This window comes from Myodes glareolus, chromosome 20 (assembly GCF_982192425.1).
Source record: "Myodes glareolus chromosome 20, mMyoGla1.1, whole genome shotgun sequence".
Taxonomy (NCBI): Eukaryota; Metazoa; Chordata; class Mammalia; order Rodentia; family Cricetidae; genus Myodes; species Myodes glareolus.
This window is the reverse complement of record NC_142045.1, coordinates 33513624-33534557: the sequence shown is the minus strand read 5'-3', so window position 1 is coordinate 33534557 and position 20934 is coordinate 33513624. Positions and strand designations below refer to the sequence as shown.

At 36.7% G+C, this 20934-nt stretch overlaps 1 protein-coding gene across 2 annotated transcripts in view; it reads left to right on the top strand.

The window, feature by feature from the left end:
- Naa15 (N-alpha-acetyltransferase 15, NatA auxiliary subunit) overlaps positions 1 to 20934 on the top strand; it is a 64033-nt gene that overhangs the window by 27384 nt on the left and 15715 nt on the right. The window contains exons 1-12 of one of the 2 annotated variants that reach the window (XM_085682434.2): positions 787 to 808; positions 1049 to 1153; positions 3053 to 3210; positions 4102 to 4236; positions 5608 to 5761; positions 7227 to 7346; positions 10386 to 10481; positions 10604 to 10710; positions 13223 to 13295; positions 17445 to 17614; positions 18926 to 19078; positions 20336 to 20464. In XM_085682434.2, coding sequence (XP_085538560.1) covers positions 802 to 808; positions 1049 to 1153; positions 3053 to 3210; positions 4102 to 4236; positions 5608 to 5761; positions 7227 to 7346; positions 10386 to 10481; positions 10604 to 10710; positions 13223 to 13295; positions 17445 to 17614; positions 18926 to 19078; positions 20336 to 20464 — 1407 coding nt within the window. In that variant the 5' untranslated portion in view covers positions 787 to 801. Of the gene's footprint in view, positions 1 to 786; positions 809 to 1048; positions 1154 to 3052; positions 3211 to 4101; positions 4237 to 5607; positions 5762 to 7226; positions 7347 to 10385; positions 10482 to 10603; positions 10711 to 13222; positions 13296 to 17444; positions 17615 to 18925; positions 19079 to 20335; positions 20465 to 20934 lie in introns of those variants that run through there. The other variant, XM_048424939.3, reaches the window with a different exon arrangement.

Below are 20934 nucleotides of genomic sequence, written 5' to 3'. Positions count from 1 at the left end.
CCATGTAGGTGCTGGGAGTTGAACTCGGGTTCTTTGAAAGAGCAGCCAGTGCTCTTACCTACTGAGCCGTCTCTCCACCACCCCTGTACTCTTAACCGGTGATTGGAAATGGTGAGCTTCTGACATGTTTCACTGTGTTAGTCATAGTGATCCTAAAGATTCAATAATAAATTTCTGAAAATCAGAAATGTAGGGGATGTGTAGATGCCAGTGGGTAACGTACTTGCTAAAGCAAACATAAGGATCTGAGTTTGAATTCCTCTAAACCACAAAAAAAGCCAGGCAAAGTATTGTGCACCCTTGTAATCCCAGTACATTTTTGGGGAGATAGGAAGCAGAGAGGGGAATCTCAAGAAGCTGGGAGACCAAATATTTTGGCATATACACAACTACAAATAACAATGAGGCATTGCCTCAAGCAAGGACAGAAACCCAAGATCCTTCTCTGACCTCAGTACGTACAAATGCACAAAATCATAAACACACACACACAAAATCAGAGCTGTAGATAATTTATGTGTGTTTTAATGAAGAATTAATTTAGCCTTCATATAATATAGGTTCATAAAAATGAAATCTGTTTTCAAGATGGTATTTCCTGTTTTAAAGGATTAGGTATATAGTCAATCTCATGAATTTCCCTAAGAGTGCCAATAGAATGGTTATTACTAGATAGTATGCCTTAGTCAGATGTTGGTGCATTTTGTGTTTTTATCTTTTTGTAGATCAGTCTGGCCTCAAACTTGCAAGAGGTCTGTCTGCTTCTGCCTTCAAGTGCTGGGATTAAAGATAAATGCCACTATGCCTGGTGAGGTTTTTTTCTTACATTTATTCATTAAAAAAAAAAAAAAACCTCTGAGAACCTGTAAGAGTAGAATCTAGAGGTTTTTACTTACTTGCCTTATTGGTTTTTGAAAGTATTTTAATTCTCTACAGACCTGGAAACGCCTTATTAATCTTGAAATGTTTGTAGTATTTGCATGAAATTATAGTTATTTCTTATTGATTACTTTGTTCTACCTTCTTTTTTTCTTTGTTCTTAAACCAGAAACCCTGGCTATGAAAGGATTAACGTTGAACTGTCTGGGTAAAAAGGAAGAAGCTTATGAATTGGTTCGCAGAGGTTTGAGAAATGACTTGAAAAGTCATGTGTGTATCCTTTTGAAATGTGTTTAAAGATTGAGTTTAACATATGTTTTGACATAAGAATACAAATGGAGTCAAGAAATGTAGATCCCTATTACTATGAGGAAATGATTTTTTTTTTTCTTAAAGTGAAAACTGCAACTGTCATTTAGGAACACACACACTCCCTGTATACCCACTACATTTTAACAGTACATGTTAGATATTGTATCTATGAAAGCTCTTCTCATTTTGGGATGGGATATTGCTATGACTTGAATATTTATATCCTCTAAATTCACATATTGAAGCCCAGTCATCAGAGTGATGGTATTAGGAATAAGGTTGTCTAAAAGTGGTTAGGGTGTGAGGATAGAGCCTTCAGGAATAAGACTTGTATAAAAGTCCCTTTGGCCACATGACGATACAGTTAGGATATGCCATCTGTGAAAGAGAGAGCCAGACTCACTAGATAATGGGTATGCAGAAGTAGTATCAACAGCAAATTTCTTTCGTTTATAAATTACGTAGTTTAAGTAAGTTATTATATATTACTTATTATAGCAGACTAAATGGTCCAAGGCAGGTATCATGTTGATTTCATTCATCCATGACCATAACTTTAGAGGGGCTAATTTGTTGTTGTTGTTCTTTGAGACAGGGTTTCTCTGTATAGTTTTGGAGCCTGTCCTAGAACTTCTGCTGTAGACAAGGCTGGCCTCTGCCTACCCAGTGTTGGGATTAAAGGCATGCACTACCATCTCACGCCTAGAGAGGCTTTATTATAAGGAATATTAAAGAACCATATACTGTATATCCTATACTGAGTAAGAGCAGAGGCTGTGAGTTTTAGTTTTAACGAGCTTCACTTGGACCTGATACCCTGCTCGGCCTCTTTCTGTTATCTTAGGTCTCAGTTTCTTCATTTGTGAAATGGGGTATTCATACTCTCCTGGTAGTAGTGACTTAATACTACAACAAATGACAAAATTTGTCTTCTGTTTAAGGAATTGATGAGGGCTGTATTTGAGTAGAAGTATATGGTGGAAAACAGAAAAAAATGTGCTTTGGTAGTTTTCAGTCTCTAACAAGGATACCTATATGTGTTTCGTGGGCTAGCATAATTTAAGAGCTGAATTATTTCATACATTTTCAAGTGTTAACAGTCTGTTAGGACAGTACAAGTGAAGTAAATAGTCTGTTGAAGGAAAGTCCTAGATAGCTCTAGAGAGCATTCTGAGAGTATATAGAACTTGGATTTTCAAAGAAGGACTACTAATCCTGCAAAGCAGAAGTCTGTCAAGAAGAGTGATCAGAGGACCAAAAAAGAAAGCCAGGGCTAACAGTGTAGTTTAGATATAGCTTTCTGCTTTCTTCCTCAAGAGGCAGAGGCAGGCAGATCTCTGTGAGTTCAAGACCAGCCTGGTCTCCAGAGCGAGTTCCAGGACAGGTTCCAAAAGCTACAAAGAAACCCTGTCTTGAAAAACCAAAAAAAAAAAAAAAAAAAAAAAAGAGGGAGTGGGAATTGGTAGGTTTGAGTGATTGGTGATACAATAAAAAGTTTATACTAGGTGACGTATGACCTCCTTTTATAATATATTCTCATTCATATTCCCCCCATCCCCCTTTGCCCTGGCTCTCCTGGGACTCTGTAGATCAGGCTGTCCTTGAACTCAGAGATCAGCAAACCTCTGGCGTGTACCATCGTCATACCCAGCTATATAGTATTCTTAGAACCAATTGTTCATTCTCTTGCTTATCTATTTCCTTTAGTAGACAAGGTTTCACTGTGTATCCCTGGCTGACCTAAAACTCACAGAAGTTTGCTTTTCTCTGCTTCCTGAGTGCTGAGATTAAAGTCTACCACACCTGGCTGGGAATAGTATTTCTTGACATGCAGGTTATATCCTTAACTAAGTTCCTTTAGGTTGGCATGTTTATGGCCTTCTTCAAAGGTCAGACAAAAAATATGATGAAGCCATTAAGTGCTACCGAAATGCACTGAAATGGGATAAGGACAATCTTCAGATCTTAAGAGACCTTTCCTTACTACAGATTCAAATGCGAGATCTTGAGGGTTATAGGGTAAGTAAAATGTGTTTTTTATTTTATAAGAAAAAAATCTTGTTACTTAGGACTTATATTCTGATAATGAAATTTTTCTTTCCATTTTTTGAAAGAAATTTAACTGGCTGCCCCCTTAGAGATTATACCTGTGATTGGAACAGTTAGATCTTAAAAACAAATCATTTTGTTGTGAGATAGAGAAGGAGTACTGTGTAGGTTGTTACTTATTTTGTCAAACATTAACAACCAGATAGAATGTTGCTATTAATATTTTGTAATTATATAGTCTTTTGTAATTTTCTGTAAAGTAAGTTTTTAAATTTGTGTTGTCTCTTTATATTGAAATTTAATGCAGTTTAGTAGCTTCTCTTTAACCCTTAAATCAGTAGTGGGTTTTTTCGTCTTTAATATTCTGTTTCTTCATGGTTGTTAGTGCTTGCCGAGCTGTTTTCTTTATAGGCCTTATAAACATTTAGGGTGTACTTTCTTAAGAATTTCATTTGCTGATTTTGTTGAGGAGATCAGGAAATAAAGAAGGATATCTGGTATCAAGTTAAAAAAACACTGTAAGATTAGCTCATTTCTTTGTCTCTATACAAGCATATAATATTAGATGTTGAAGTTTTTCGAAAATAGTTACCAGAATGAATAATTGTACAACAGATTAATGTGATCTTTTTTGTTTGGTTTTTCGAGACAGGGTTTCTCTAATAGTCCTGACTGCCCTGGAACTCACTGAGATCTGCCTGCTTCTGCCTCCCAAGTGCTGGGATTAAAGGCATGCACCACTATTGCTCTGCCAATCTTGTTTTCTTAAGGCCCTGAGGGCTTTGTGTGCTAGTTGGTAGAGAAGCATTTCGTTTAACTGTAAACCTAAGCATAAGTTTTGTTTTCTTCTGCCCCGTGAAGGAAACAAGATACCAGTTGCTTCAGCTTCGACCTGCCCAGAGAGCATCATGGATTGGTTATGCTATTGCTTATCATTTATTAGAAGACTATGAAATGGCAGCAAAAATTTTAGAAGAATTTAGGAAAACACAGCAGGTAATAAGAAACCAGCTTATTGTATCTGATTTTAAGTATAGCTAAAAGAAGTTTAGAATTTAGCTAGCATTTTACTTGGAAATAGCTTTAGTTTTGTTCTCAATTGAAAGAGTAGTAGAAAAAACTATAGGAATGTACTTTAAAATCTTTGTGGCTAATATTGGCTAATATCTGTGCTTACATTTTTTTCATTAAACAATTGTAGATATGCTTGCTCTTTTACATACTTCTTAGTGCTCCTAAGGATTACTGCAATTATTGTAACTGCAGATGGTCTCACATATTACCAAAATTAGACTTATTTTAAGCTGTAGTACATAGTGAAAATGGTCTTAATTTTTTTTCTAACAATTTATTTCAATTACGTTGTCTGGTTTTAAAGCATACCTGTCATGTAGTGATCATTTCTCTGGAGTCTATTTGAAATAATTTTAAAATTTGTATTTTCTGGGGCTGGAAAGATGCTTCAGTGTTTCAGAGCACTGACTTGCTCTTACAGAAGACCAGGGTTCAATTCCCATGGATACATGGCAGCTCACAATTGTCTATAATTTCAGTCCCAGGGGACACAACACCCATGACAAAACACCAATGCACATTAAATGAATGAATGAATGAATGAAGTTTATATTTTCTGCTGTCGGTTATTATGCTGAGCATACAGTAATGTTTTTGGAATGTTCCTGAGTTTGGATTTGCTTGCCTTTCCTCATCGTTAGTTAAAACTACACTTTTCACCGAAATTGACAGACTAATGATAGTTGCTTCTCAGTTCAGCAAATCATCGGGTACATAATTTATCCGTTCTATTTTACTACTGGGTTAGGATGGTATTTGCAACTGTAAACTTGTTTTGCTTTTTATTTATGAACAATCTAAGACCAAATAGCTCATCTGTCATCAGATTTTGTCCACTAGCCTTTAGCATTCACTGCCTGGTTCAACTGTTAAAATGGTATCTCTGAAATAGAGATTCTCTCACTTCCACTATATTTTTTTTGGAGATTTCTTATTTGCATTTTATTGCTGGCAGATTCCCCTCTTTCCATTTTTAATTACTTATTATTTATTTATGGTTTTTCAAGACAGGGTTTCAGCTTTTTGGATCCTGTCCTGGAACTCGCTCTGTAGACCAGGCTGGTCTCGAACTTACAGATATCTGCCTTCCTCTGCTTCCCGAGTGCTGGGATTAAAGGCATGAGCCACCATTGCCCAACTCATTATTTATTGTTTAATATTTCTTAAACAAATATTAGGAATTTTAATGTATTGCTATTAACCAGGTATTATCTTTTTATTTGGGATGTGTAAATAATTTTCCAATACAAAAATAAAATTCTTATTGTTAGCATTCCTTGTGTCTACATGCAGACATCTCCTGATAAAGTGGATTATGAATATAGTGAACTCCTTTTATATCAAAATCAAGTTCTTCGGGAAGCAGGTCTCTATAGAGAAGCCTTGGAACATCTTTGTACCTATGAAAAGCAGATTTGTGATAAACTTGCTGTAGAAGAAACCAAAGGTACTTTAAAAACTACATCATTGAACTTTTAATTATAGCCAAAAGTGGACTCAAAATTCATATTTTCTGCTGACAGTCACATATAACTCAACTTGTTGATGATGGGAAAATGTATCATTCATGCATTTTATTAGAATTTATGTTCTCATCATATATTAAATAATGAGCATTGTTGATTAAGGAGGAAAATCACAAAAAATATCATTTAATAAAATGACATTGGTAAAATGTTTCTGTTTTTGATTGTCTTTAAAGGGGGCTGTGTTTTGACCTCTTGGCTGGTCTTAAACCCCTGGGCTCAGTGGTCTTTATTCTCTAGCTGGGAGTAATTGAGACTACAGGGTTAGGCTAACACCCAGTATGAGCATTCATTCTGTAAACTACCCCTGTATTGAAAATACAGGGCTCGAGATGTAGCTCAGTTGTAGTGTACTAGCCTAGCATGTGTGAGGCCTTAAGTTCCAATTTCCAGTATTACAAAAAAAGGAAAAGAAATTCTTACAGGATTTGATCAGAAACACAGGAGACAATTGTAATTTTATAAAACAAAATTATTTTAGAAACAACTCATTGGAAAAATTACTGTGTAAGTGCTATATGTCAGATCTTATTTTCAGTAGTACATATTTATAAGTTAGTTCTTATAAAATACATAGAGGAAGCTGGATGTAGTGGTGCGTTCCTGCAGTTCTGCACTGAATGGACTAAGGCTGGGTCAGAAGTTTGAGGCCAGCCTGGATTCTAGAGTAAGAGCTTGTCTCAGTCATCTCTCCCCCAAAACAAAGAAAAAAATAAAACAGCAAAAACAAACTAGAAGAGAAAGATTTTCCAAATCTCTTTATGGTTATTTGGATTTCTTTGAGAAAAATAGAAAGACCATAAATTCTACGTGGAAAGGAACAAGATTTGGATTCTTTTGTGATAGAAAAGGTGGGTCCTTAAAGAACTGTCTCCAAATGCTGAGACATTTATTCCTAGACTGAGAAAAAGAGAACTTTATAATTTTTATTCATTCTTTTGTTGATTGATTGATTGATTGGCGACCAGGTCCTTTTATGCTCTTAGAGGTTAGCCTTTCTGGCTGTTGTGTTGATATTCTGGCTTGGCTTATTAAAATTGGGTATGTTGCGTGCATTGTAGGATGTTTTACAGTATTCAGAGCTTTGTCCTGTTTAGAAGAGCAAGCTAAATGTCTTTAAATATTGTCAAATAGACTTTGAGACCCAACCCCATGTTGGGGTTCAAAGTCTATTATAATACTCTGCACGACCCTTCACAAGTTAAGTTACATCTGCTTTAAAATACTGAAAATCGTAGTGCCTTGATAATTATAAGCATAACAGGGAATCTGGGAACTCAGAAGAACACTATCCTCTGTGAAACAATTCAAAATGAGGCTTTGAAGAGAAATTTTGAGGAAAAATTTTCCTCAGGTATTTTAATTTTTGTCTTTTTTGTTAAATAGGGGAACTTCTGTTGCAGTTGTGTCGTTTGGAAGACGCTGCTGATGTTTATAGAGGATTACAGGAGAGGAATCCTGAAAATTGGGCCTATTACAAAGGCTTAGAAAAAGCACTGAAGCCAGGTAGTGTTGTTTATAGCCACTGATTTTATCCTTTCCTTTTCATTTTTGCGGGCGTTAGGGGAGGGTATGTGCAAGACAGGATTTCTCTGTGTAACCCTGGCTGACCTGGAACCTTCTTTGTAGAGACAAAGCTGACCTCAAACTCAGAGATCTGCTTGCCTCTGCCTCCTGAGTGCCGGGATTAAAGGTGTGTACCACCACAGCCTGTGCGCCCCCCGCCGTCCTTTTCTTAATGTTTGCTTTATTAACTGTTTGTCTGTTTGTAAAGTGCAGCTAGAGAAGTAGTGGTTAGGGCTGCACAGAATCCAGAGCCGGGCACACCTTCAGTCGGTACCTAGGAAGTGAATTCCAGGCCAACCAGGGCTATACAGTGAGACTATGTCTCAGGAAAACTAACCAAGTAAGAGGAAGCAGGAATTAGTTCAAAGTCTACTTTGCTATTCTTTTTTTTAGTTCATGTTTATAACTTCTGTGCTTGAGAGAATGAGGTAGGAAAATTTTGAGTTTAAGGCCAATCTGGGTTGAAAAAGTAGGTTCAAAGCCAGATTTTACACGCTGCTGCCCAGAAATAACAGCAAAACAAGAATAGGTCCAACATTTAAATGGACAAGTATACTTGTCAGTTATATAAAAGATTGAGAATATTCTGAAATCTACTTTTACAAGATGATAGAACTGCTGGAAAACAGCCAGTGAGATGATTCAGTGGGTAAAGGTACTTACAAGCCTAGTGTGATCTGAACTTAGTACCTGGCACTCACATGGTGTAAGAAGAGACTTGACTCCGAATCTGTAACCTTAAAATGTGTACAATGGCATGTAAATGCATGTGTGTGCACCCTCCCCCGACACACACCCTACTACACTCAAATAAGTAAATGCCATAAGTTTAAATTTTTGTGTATATGAATGGTTTGCCTGCATGTATGTGTGTGCACCACTTTTTAGCATGCCTGATACCCGTAGTGGACAGACCCCCTTGGGCTGGAATTAAAGTGATTGTGAGCTGTGCTTGGAATCAAGGCCAGGTGTTCTGAAAGAGCATCTTAACCATAGAGCCATTCTTCAGCACCATGAATTTTTTAGTTTAAAAAAGAAACTGCCAGACACAGTAACACATACCTTTAATCCTAGTATTTAGAAAGCAGAGGCAGACAGATTTCTGAATTTGAGGATAGGCTGTCTACATAGTGATTTTTAGGCCAACAAGGGTGACATAGTGAGGCCCTGTCTTAAAAAAAAGGAAGGAAGGAAGGAAGGAAGGAAGGAAGGAAAGATTTGAAATAACTTCTTTCTTGTAAAAGATCTTCTTGTGTCTTCCTGGTTGCCTCAGATTCAGAGATCACCTGCCGCTGCATTCTAAGTACTGATATTAGGCGTGCACCATCATACCCAGCCAGAAATAACTTCTGAGGGGAAAAAGGATAAATGCATACTAACTTTGAAATCATGAAAGGGAAGTGTAAATTTCCTTACTGTAATGGGCTTGTCTTTCTGAGAGAAGAAACAATTAGAACCTCTGGTCAGCTGTGGCAGGCAGGGCAGTTCCTACAGCTGTGTGAATGTCGGCATGCTTCACATGCATCATGGTTTTGTGTTAAATTTCCATCTCTTTCTCTCTCCCATAAATGGACTGAAAAAGCAAGAGAAATCACAACATCAGCAACAGCCTTACATAACCTATGTTTATTAAAATAGAAGCTAACACACAGGGAACAAAGCAGGTGAAGTTTCTAAAGTGTGCAAAAAGAAGAAAGGTTTAGGGGCATCTGCAAGCTGGGAAGACTCAGCATATACTACTATTAGAGAGTTAGATCTTCCAGATATTGAGAATAGAAATGATAGCCAAAAATAAAACATAGCTGAGTGTGGTGGTTCATGCCTTTAATCCACATCTTAGAAGGAAGAGGTGGGTGAATTTGATGCCAGCCTGGTCTACAGAGCGACAACCGCGGGGCTATGCAGAGAAACCTTGCCTTGAAAAAAACAAAAGAACAAACACTACATAAGAAAACTTCACCCACACAGTCTGGTTTTACTCAATTCCTCTTAAGGCTGGGGTAGTGGACCATTCTTGATGTCATTGTTACATATAGGAGAAACCTTTGCTGGTGATTACTTTAACCAGGAACTTACACTTTCATAGGAACTTCATCATTCCGTGTTAGATAATGAAGATAATCTAAGACAGGGAATTATGGCTTTGAAACATAGTTACAAGAAATATTTATTAGAAATCTGAGAATGAAATGCTTACTTACTGAAATAAAAGTCTTTTAAGTTACATTATTTTAAAAACCATACATATGTGTGTATGTGAGAGGAGGGATGTTGGTTGATGCCAGAAGAGAGCTTTGGATCCCCAGGATCTCCAGTTACAGGCAGCTGTGAGCTGCCTGAAGTGAGTGCTGGGATCTCAATTTGGAGAATTCTAGATCACAGATCACATTCCTGAAGTAAAGATCTGAACAGATCAGGTTAGGACACATCAAACATATGGAAATGGTAGATTAAACTAAGGACTGGCTTTCTGCTGAGAGCAAAAGAAAACATAAAATGTGAAGACATGGAAATAAAAGACAGATCCACACATTCCTAATAATCAAAGGAGAGTTAGAGTGGAAAAGCTCAGGAAGTCATGTATAATAACTTAAGTTTTTAAAAACGGAGTCCTGAGATTTCGAATTAGTTGCTTTGTATGGTTAATAGGCTTTTAAAATATGGAAATAATTGGAAATACTTCTAAATGATTGTTGATATAGTTAATTGACAAGGTTACACATAATTTTCTTGTATAGCTTTCCCTTTTGTTTTTCTGTTTGAGACAGAGTCTTGCTATGTAACTCTTAATTGCTTGAAATTTGCTGTGTAGGCTAGGCTGGCCTCAAACTCAGAGATCCACCTGCTTCTCACAGATTAAAGGTGTATGTCATCACACCCAGCCAATTGTAATTTTTATTTAGAAAACTTGTAATTGGGTAGAAATATGCAATTTGTAATTACATATAAAAAGAAAGTTTACTTTTTTTTTTTCTACAGCTAATATGTTTGAACGGCTAAAAATTTATGAGGAGGCCTGGACTAAATACCCCAGGGGGTTGGTGCCAAGAAGGCTACCATTAAATTTTTTATCTGGTAAGTAGAGAATTGTAAAGGAAAGAAAGGAAAACGCTGTTGTGATTTAAGTATGAATATGTATGTATATGAAGGCCAGTGTATGCATTGTTAGAGTTGTCAACAGACTCTTTGTCTTCCAGGAGAGAAGTTTAAGGAGTGTTTGGATAGATTCCTAAGGATGAATTTCAGTAAGGGTTGTCCACCTGTCTTCAATACTCTGAGATCTTTATACAGAGATAAAGAGAAGGTAAAGTCAACAACTATGATGTGTTTGTTCTCTGTGCTCAGGGTCTGCCTGGCTGACTTTCCATTACCTGGGCCCAGTACTACCTGTTTTGTGAAGCACTGTTGGTCTCCTGGCTTCTGGTGGGAATGCTTCTTCTATACCCTTCTTTTGTAGTCTATTTGCCCTTTGGCGACATCAGTATTTGCTTTCTTTCCTTTAGCTCATATTAACCTTTTTTTTTGGGGGGGGGAGGTTTCAAGATGGCTTTCTCTCTGTAACATCCCTAGCTGTCCTGGAACTAGCTCTTGTAGATCAGGTTGGCCTTGAGCTCACAAAGATCCTCCTACCTCTGCCTCCCAAGTGCTGGAATTAAAGGTGTGCACTGCCAATGTAACACCTAACATTTTTTTTTCTAACCTTTTTTATTGTTAGAAGTCAGAAGTGATTTTTTTTCTTTTCCTTGAAACTAAATTTTAACCTTGTAATCCTCCACTTTTATTCAGTAAAAACGTTTTGTGAGAATAATATATATATATATATATATATATATATATATATATATATATATATATATATATATATATATAGTTTGTCTGTATAACTGCTCTGGCTGTCCTGAAACTCGCTCTGTAGACCAGGCTGGCCTCCTAACTCACAGAGATCCACCTGCCTCCTCTGGGATTAAAGGCATGTGCCACCACTTCCCAGCCTTCAAGTGATTTTTAAGAGGGTATCTTAATCTTTATATTGATTGCTTCCTTGCAACAACAATGTCACCAAGCTAGAGTTAAAAACTTGAAAGACATTGAAAAGAACTAGAAAGGTGGATAAAATTAAGGATGCATAATGCATAATGTACATGTAATTGCCTGTCTTTTGTGGAAAAGCCCAAGATACGGGCTTTATTGATTTCTCTTTTTTTCTTACATAGGTCACATCCATAAAATCTAACCTATTCTAATTTTGGAGCAGTGAGAATTGTTTGTGAAGCAGTCTTAAGTATACAATTCCACAATTTTCTTCTAATCTTTACATAATATAATTATAGAAATAATTTTCTACTTGTACTAAGTTTACATAATATTGGATTAAATTCTGCATTATAGTTCTTTCAGTTGTTACTAAATGCATCTAATTTAAACAGTTTTGGGACATCATATTCCATCTTGGTATAAGTGTGTAGCCTGACTTGGGAGGAGAGCACAGGTATATCAGAATAACCTGGCTGTGACCATACTATGCTATGCCTACAGTCTACTCACAAGGAGAACTGTAATAATCTGTTTGTGGGCCATTTAAGAGTTTCTGTAGTAACAGAAATCATTAAGGATGAATTAGTCAAATAAATCTTGTTTTTTAAATTTTGGTTTTAGATTTGGTGCAGGTATTGTGCTGTGTTGCCCAGGTTGGCCAGAATAACTGGGCTCATTTGATCCTCTTGCCTCAGATACTTGAATAGGACTACAGACATCTACCACTGTGCTTTGCTTAAATTAGGGAATTAATGAAATAAAAGTACTCCATGCCTCTGAGGAAGCCAGCAGTATAGTTAAAATTTAAGAGAAAGTACAACCTGGACAGACAGGTATTTTCCTGAATTTTAAGCACCCCACTTTGCTGGGCTTCAGGGTTAGTGGTATTTCTCCTGAATTAAGATTCATTTACCAGACACTTAGAAAAATGTCCTTTTTGATGTAGAAATAGACTTTCTCCTGAGTAAATTGGGAGCATGGGGACCATGGGAGAAGAGAGAAAGGGAGGGGAGCAGATAAAAATATATTGCTTAATAAAAACAATTAAAAGAAGAAAAGAAAAGAAAGAATCCAAAAAGAAAAAGAAAGCAAAAGAAAAATGCCCTTTTCTAGCCTTTAGTTCTTTTTATTTATTTGAGACCAGGCTTCATGTCACAAGTTTCAGGCTTGCTACATAGTTGGAGCTGACCTAGACCAAACTCTTGATCCTTCTGCCTCCACGTGCTGCCATCATATGCACGTGCCACCGTGCTAGGTCATGACATTTAGTTCTTGATCATAAAGAACAAATGATGACTGTTGGTATTCTTTACATGTTTTAAGATAAAAATTAATTTAGATGTAAGTTACCCATAACATTGTTTCTGTCCAACATTCACCAACTGCTGGTTTAGTTGATGAGTCTCTATTTTCTATCAGGGAAAGGGACTTAGTAGTAAGGTTTTAGGAGATTGAGTATTAATATATACCTTCAGTTTTAGATTTTTTTATTATTTTAAAGACAGGATTTCTCAGTATAGGCTTGGCTACTCTGGAACTCATCAGTATACTCGGCTGATCTTAAACGCACAAAGATTCACTTGCCTCTGCCTTCTGAAGGCTGGAATTAAATGTGTGCATCACCACTGCTTGGCTGAGACTGCAGGTTTTTGTTTAGAGGTTAAAATACTCATAAAGGGAGGGGATATGTGTTGAAATATTTAGTCCTTTATATAAGGCACACATTTTTCACAAGAGCAGTAACTTTCTTTCATTAAAATGTGGTCGTGTTTGTACTCTAGGTGGCAATTGTAGAAGAACTAGTAGTTGGTTATGAAACCTCTCTAAAAAGCTGTCGCTTATTTAACCCCAATGGTAAGTACATAAGTTTTTAATAGACTATGAAATTTTTCAGGTTAGTCTTCTTTATTTTGATAGCAGTTATGATGCATTTAATTTCTTTATTATGATGAAGTTCCATTAATTGCACACCATGTTATGATGTTTTATTAAGAATCAAATTAATTTATTGGTATAAAAGCTATGTCAGATTTAAAGGATCTATAAAACTTGAATAATACAGTGAGCCTCTATTTACTCATCACTTGGCTGCAGTAATTTTAAATTCATGTCTAAACATCATCATAGCCCAACTACTCCCCTCTATTCTTTATCTTTATTTTTCTTTTTTGGTTTTTCAAGACAGTGTTTTTCTGTTTAGCCCTCGCTGTCCAAGAACTTGATCTGTAGACCAGGCTGGCCTCACACCCACAGAGATTGCCTGCCTCTGCCTTACGAGTGCTAGGATTAAAGACATGTGCCTGGCTTTCCCTCTATTCTTAACTTTTTTTTCCCAAGATTTATTTATTTATTATGTATACAGTGTTCTCTCTGTCTGTATACTTGCTGGCCAGAAGAGGGCACCAGATCTCATTACAGATGGCTGTGAGCCACCATGTGGTTGTTGGGAATTCAACTCAGGACCTCTGGAAGAGCGTCCGTGCTCTTAACCTCTGAGCCATCTCTCCAGCCTTCCCTCTATTCTTAAATCCAAATCTTTACATTATTCCATGAATTTTTCAACATATCTTAAGTACTTTACTTCAAACAAAACTATTATATCATTTCAACTTAGTGACATGGGCTTGTAATCCCGTCTACTCAGAGTATTTGAGGCAGGAGATTTTTTAAAAAGAAGTTCAAGGCTTCTGCGCAAGTGAGATCTTGTATCAAAATTTTAAAAAAGAGGGTGGCTCATACAGCTTTGTTGTAGAATATTTGCTTGATGTGACTTACCAGGCCATGGAGTTCAACCTTAAGTATTCCATGCCCCCCCCCCAAAAAAAAAGAAATCACAAACAAACCAGGATGATATCATCATTATGTTTACAAATTAGTACTTTCCTGAATACAGAGATAGCTCAGTTTGTTAAGTATTTGTTGACAAGTATAAGGACCTCCCCCTCCTAGCTTGATTTCAATGCTCACATTTTTTAAAAAAAAAAAAATGCAAGGCCTGGTGGCATGTGTTTATGTTCCCAGTGCTAGGGAGGATTTGCTGGATAGCATGCCTAGCCTAATTTGCAAGCCTTGGGTCCCAGTGAGAGATCCTATCTTAAAAACAAGGTGTTTTGCAATTGAGAAATAACACAGTACTGTCCTCTGTCATTCACATACGTGTACATAGGGTCACACACAAATAAATGTACATGCACACAAAGTAAATATGTCTTTAATTCTTAATAACCAATTTACCATCATATTTTCAGTTGTCTTTTGCTCTGTCTTTCCCTCTCTTCTAATTCAGTCACTTCTTCCTTTCTCCTTATCTTTTTTCTCCTTCCCTTTCTTTTTTCCGTTTTTTTCTTTCAGATTCATGAGATAGGCTCCTTATAATCCAAGATATTTTAGAACCCATGACAGTTGTCTTAGGATTTCTCTGGCTGTGATAAGCACCATGACTAAAAGTAACTTGTGGAGAGAAGGGTTTGTTGTAGTTTATAACTCTCAGGTCAAACTCCATTACTGAGGGAAGTCAAGAAGGAGTATGGTAGCAAATAGCTTGGAGGCAGGAACTGGAGCAGAGGTCATGGAGGAGGCCTGCATACTGGCCTGTTTCCTAAGGCTCAGCCTGATCTTTTATGTACCACTGCACCACCTTCCTGGGGGTAGGAGCACTGGCAGTGGACTGGGCCCTCCCACATCAATCACTAATTTAATAAAAGATGCACTGCAGGCCTGTCCGCAGCCAGTCTGATGGAGGTATTTTCTCACTTGAGACGACTTCTTCCCAAATTATTGCAGTTTGTGTCAAGGTGACATAGAATAGCCAGCTCAGCAATATTCCTTCTTTAGTCTCCCAAGTGCTTGAATTAATACCACACCCAGCCATTTCCTTTTGTTAGTTTGAGGATCTAAATAACTCTTAAATTTGGTTCTTGTCTTTTATGTCTCTTTTGATTCATGCTTCTTTATCATCTCTTGAACCTGTGATTTTTTTTCCTTTTTTTTTTTTTTTACTGGAGAATGAATTTTCTTAGTCTAGATTTTGATGAATGTATTATTATATATATTATTTTTCTGCCCTTAGAAATTTTTATAAATTGGTAGTTCGGTGTAGAAGTGGTTTGTCTTTGGCTTACATTGGCCACATAGAAAGTCTGGTTCATTAGTTCTCAACCTTCCTAATGCCATGACCCTTTAATACAGTTCCTCTGTTGTGGTGATCCTGATCAGTCCTTAAAAATATTTTGTTGCTACTTTGTAACTAAAATTATGCTACTGTTGTGAGTTATAATTAAATATCTCTGTTTCTTAAAGGTCTTAGGCAACCCTTGTGAAAGGATCATTTGACCCCCAAAGGGGTAGTGATCCACAGCTTGAGATTGCTGATCTAATTCTTTAGTTACAGTACAGAGCAAATGCTGGTCAGTAGCACATGTATATAGCTAATGTCTTTTCTGCCCAGTAGGGCAGGTAGAGAAACATGTCTGTTGCTCCAGAACTCTCTAATAGACAGTCTCTAGCTAATGGTTTGATGAAGGTTGATTATTTGGATCTCCCCTCTTTCTCTCCCTCCCTTTCTAAGCTGAGTGAGCCAAAATGATTTTCTTCTATCAGTAGACAAATACTGTTATTTTAAAGCTAAATGTTAGTTCACTTATAACTTGATTTCCAAAAATTTCAACTTGTATGGAGAAAAAGAAACTTTTTTTTCTCTTATGCTGTACTTTGATTCTTTACCAGTTTTCAAAAGATTATACTGGTTCTTTGCATCCTCAAACTTGGCAAGTAGTTTTATTTTAAAAAATATGAGTTCAAGACCTGGTGATTTCTGAGTTTAGTCTTGGATTGCACATGATAACAGTACTGAACTTACTTGAGTAAGTTGTCCTCTAACCTCTACGTGTACACTGAAGCAGACACACATCCAGACATACACACTTTCAACAAATCACTATAATAAGTGTTTAAAAGAAAATAATTTATATATAAGCGTGCCTGGTATTTATTTATTTAATTATACGTGGCTCCATCTTTCAAGTGCTGTGGTGGTAGGTGATAACTTACTCGCTGACAAGAGCTTGAGCACTTATCTTGTGCATTGCCACTGAAGATCTGGAATCATTTTTCCCACAGAGTTCTGGCTACAATAGTGGAATAGCCCACCGTGGGACCTGGGGTGCACATTGCTAGTAAGCTGGCCGTTGTTTCTAGGTCTCAGATTAAAATTTAGCAGTACTTTTAAAAAGGCATACCATGGTTTCATTGGTTAATTGTCATGATATTCCTTTGGTATCAGCATTTTTCTACATATTTTACAAATGTGGAAGAGGCTCATTGATATGCCCTGAACATGCAGCACTTGTGTTGCAGATCTATCAGATGGGGAGTTGGTGGGTTCCACTCCTATTATTTTCCACTGAGCCACTCTATTTTTATTAGGGAAATAATAAGCAAATAGAGTTTGAAATCAATTGCAGTTTTCAGGTTATAGAAATTTATATTTAAGTACAGAATTTTTGGTGTGTGAATTCTGTTTAACTTTCACATATTCTTATATTAAAATTACATCTTTAAAAATTACATCTTGTACTAAAATATAGAAGAAATATTTTATCTTTCTTTGGAAATAGCTTTTATTCAGTTTTTATAGTAATTTTTACATATTCAGCATTTATATTAAGACCTGAAAATGTCACCAAAAATAAAATGTCCACATCAACAAATATATATGTGGGTTGGTGTATTACTTAGAAACTTAATTAGGCAGTTACACTTTTCTTTTTAAAATCTTACTATGTGCAAGGTATTATGCTAAGGAGTGCTTAAGATACAGAATAGCAAACATGCTTTGGTAGGTCTAATGTGGTTAGCTGTAGATTAGATCTAGATCCATACATAAGCTACTTTAAAACTGCTTTCCTCATCAGTGGAAGGACCAATATAGGGGAGTGGATTTTGTTCTCTTAATGTTTGCAATAATAGCTAATGTTGATTTTTCTTTCATTTTTCCCTTTCAAGATGATGGAAAGGAGGAACCGCCAACCACGTTACTTTGGGTCCAGTACTATTTGGCGCAGCATTATGATAAAATTGGTCAGCCATCTATTGCTCTGGAGTACATAAATACTGCTATTGAAAGTACACCAACATTGATAGAACTCTTTCTTGTAAAAGCTAAAATCTATAAGGTAAAAACCTTTACTTTCCCCTTTTTGTAAGGTAATGATATTAGTCATAATTTTTGTTATTTTACAGCTTCTAGGTAGAATAAGTCAAATATTCTGTGAGAACTATTAGGCTGATTTATTCTTGGAATTGCCAGGGTTATGTTTATTTGGTCATTTGTCTAACTATACAAGCAATACATAAAAGTGTGTATGTACACACAAGCATGTACACTCAGACTCGAGCTCACATTATCACTCACTGTAACGTGTGTTTCTGCTGACAGTTAAGTTTGTTCACATGATGTTAATTTATTTTGAATATGATAAAATTTATTTTGAATGTACATGTTACCATTTCTTGACTCAGTTTCTGAGCTATGGATCTCCTGTTACATGCTCTGACATCTTAAAGTTGCCTCGTCTCTATCTTATTTGCCAGTATATCCAGTAATCCGATCTTTTAAAGATGTTATTGTAAATCAGTAATATATTTAGGTAAGAACATAGTGGAATTAAATAGTATTTCAAAGCAATCTCCCTTTACTGTACTGGATATTGAATCTAAAGCTTCGTACATACTATATAGACATTAACCCTAACTTGTACCCACCTGCAAGGTGTTTTTTTTTTTTTTAATTTTTTTATTACTACCTTTATTTTCTTAGAAGCTTGGTCTTTGTAGTCTAGGCTGGCCTCAAAAGTGGGACTTCTGCCTCAGCCTCTTAAGTGCTGGGATTACCAGTATGCACACCACTATTCTGTGTCCCAGAACTTTAAAAACATTTCTAAAATTATATTTATTCATTTTGATGTAGGCAGCATGTGTGCGTATGTCAGAGGACAACTTATGCAAGGTTTCTGTTTCTATCATACGGGTAGAAAGGTTTGAACAGGGCATTGGGCTTGGCGGCAGTTTCTGTTTACCTGCCGAGTGAGCCATCTTGTTTGTTACCTAACCCAAATGTTTTAAAGTCAAGTTTTACTCGGTTTTGTGGCTTTACCCAGAGTATTAGATAAATGAGTTATGATTAGAATAGTAGGGGATGTCCATTAATTTCTTTCTGACCTGGGGCTTGCCTGTTCTGCCAGGCTAACTGGCTGGTGATGTCCAGGAATCTTTCTGTCTTAACCTTTTCCAGAAATAAGATTAGAGATTCAAGCTACCACAACTGTCTTTTTTACATGGGTGCTGGGATCCAAATCCAGGTCTTGAGTCGGAAGAATGTCTGTCTTTACTTTCATTTGTTTATTTTAGTTATCTATATGTCGCAAACTTCTTAACACAGTAAAATTATCATATTTACTGGTTAATTTTGTTTTTGTACTTTCAAGCATGCTGGGAATATTAAAGAAGCTGCCAGGTGGATGGATGAAGCCCAGGCCCTGGACACAGCAGACAGATTTATTAATTCCAAGTGTGCAAAATACATGTTGAAAGCCAATCTGATTAAAGAGGCTGAAGAAATGTGCTCCAAGTTTACAAGGGTTTGTATGACTAATGTTCTGGAACGTAAGCAGGACATAGTTGACTTTGTACTTTGACTTTTTTGTCTTCCAAAGTCAGTTCTTTTATGTGTATAGATGTTTTACCAGCCTGTGTATCTGTGAGCCATGTGCTTGCCTGATGCTCACTGAAACCAGAAGTGGGCATTGCATTTCCTTGAACTAGAGTTAGAGATGGTCTGGAAGAGCACTCAGTTCTTTTAACTGACTGACCCATTTTTCCAGCCCACAAAATTTGTTGTCAGTTTCACAGTTTTCCAGATATTAAATTACTGTATTAGAGAAAGAATAGAAACATTAGATAAAATATTTTCTTTTCATATTTATTTGGACAAATTGGTTTTGTTTTGTTTTTCAAGATAGGGTTGCTCTGTAGCTTTGGAGCCTGTCCTGGAACTTAGCTCTTGTAGACCAGGCTGGCCTCAACTTTACCTCCCGAGTGCTGGGATTAAAGGCATGTGCCACCACTACCCGGCCAAATTAGTTTTAAAACTGGTTTGTAGCTGGTTGTGGTTACATAAACCTTTAGGCCCAGCACTCTGGAGGTGAAGATATGCAGATCTCTGAGTTTGAGGCCAATCTAGTCTACAAAGGGCGTTCCAAGACAGTCATGATTATTCAGAGGAACACTTTGTTTAAAAGCCAAAAGAAAAAAGCCAGGTGTATTGCCACACGCCTTTAGTCCCAGCACTCAGGAGGCTGAGGTAGATAGATCTCTTGAGTTTGAGACTGGTGTGCAGAGTGAGGTTCAAGACAGCCAGAGTTACAAAGTGAAGTCCTGTCTTGAGAAACCAAACCAAACAAACAAAAAAAAAACCTGGCTTGTAATGATTAATGTTGAGAATGTCTTAGGGGTTGGGGGGGCTAATATTTTTATTACTTATCTGCTGTATGATGTTATTATTATGTTCATCCCTGACAGCCAGTTATTATAAACCTTTTGTGGAGTCACTTGCAAAATTACTATATCTAATGCTTAGAAAGAGAACTTATGCCAGGTGGTAGTGGCATATACCTTTAATCCTGGCACTCAGGAGGCAGAGGCAGGCAGAGCTCTGAATTTGGGGCCAGCCTGGTCTACAGAGTGAGTTCTAGTGAAGCCAGGACTGTTACACAGAGAAAACCTGACTCAGAAAATTATTTCAGAAATTTGATCAGTTGTCCATTCCTTTTTAAATATTATGATAACGTGATGTAGTTGGTGGGGATAGTCTGGAATCACTGTGTGATTTTCATTAGGAAGGAACATCAGCAGTAGAGAACCTGAATGAAATGCAGTGCATGTGGTTCCAGACAGAGTGTGCCCAGGCATACAAAGCAATGAACAAGTTTGGTGAAGCACTTAAGAAATGTCATGAAATTGAGAGAGTAAGTATTTTACATATGTGAACCTCTCCTTTTGTTTGGTTAGCTCTTGAAGCGTTTCATATACCCCCCCCCATTTATAATTCACAGCATGTGATTTTAGAATGACTAATACCATATTTCAGGTTTTAAAAATGAAAATATTATGCACTGTATTTCTAGCCATCCTTTGTATTATCTTTTATTTAAGAATCTTTTCCAAAGAGTTTAGGAAACTTGTGTCATGATGATGGTTTTAATGCAGATTGAATGTTTGAATTGTTTCTGCTTATTCCCCAATACATAAAAACTCATTGATTTCCAAGTTCTGTTCATTGTGTTTTAATTCATATCATCATCTACCCTTGATAAAGATTTTATCTTTATAATTTTTTCCCTTTGTTTCTGTATGCAGTGCAGTTAATAATTTTCTTACAAAATCATTGTTTTTCAACCCGGGTATGGTAATGTGTGCTATAATCCCAGCAGTTGGG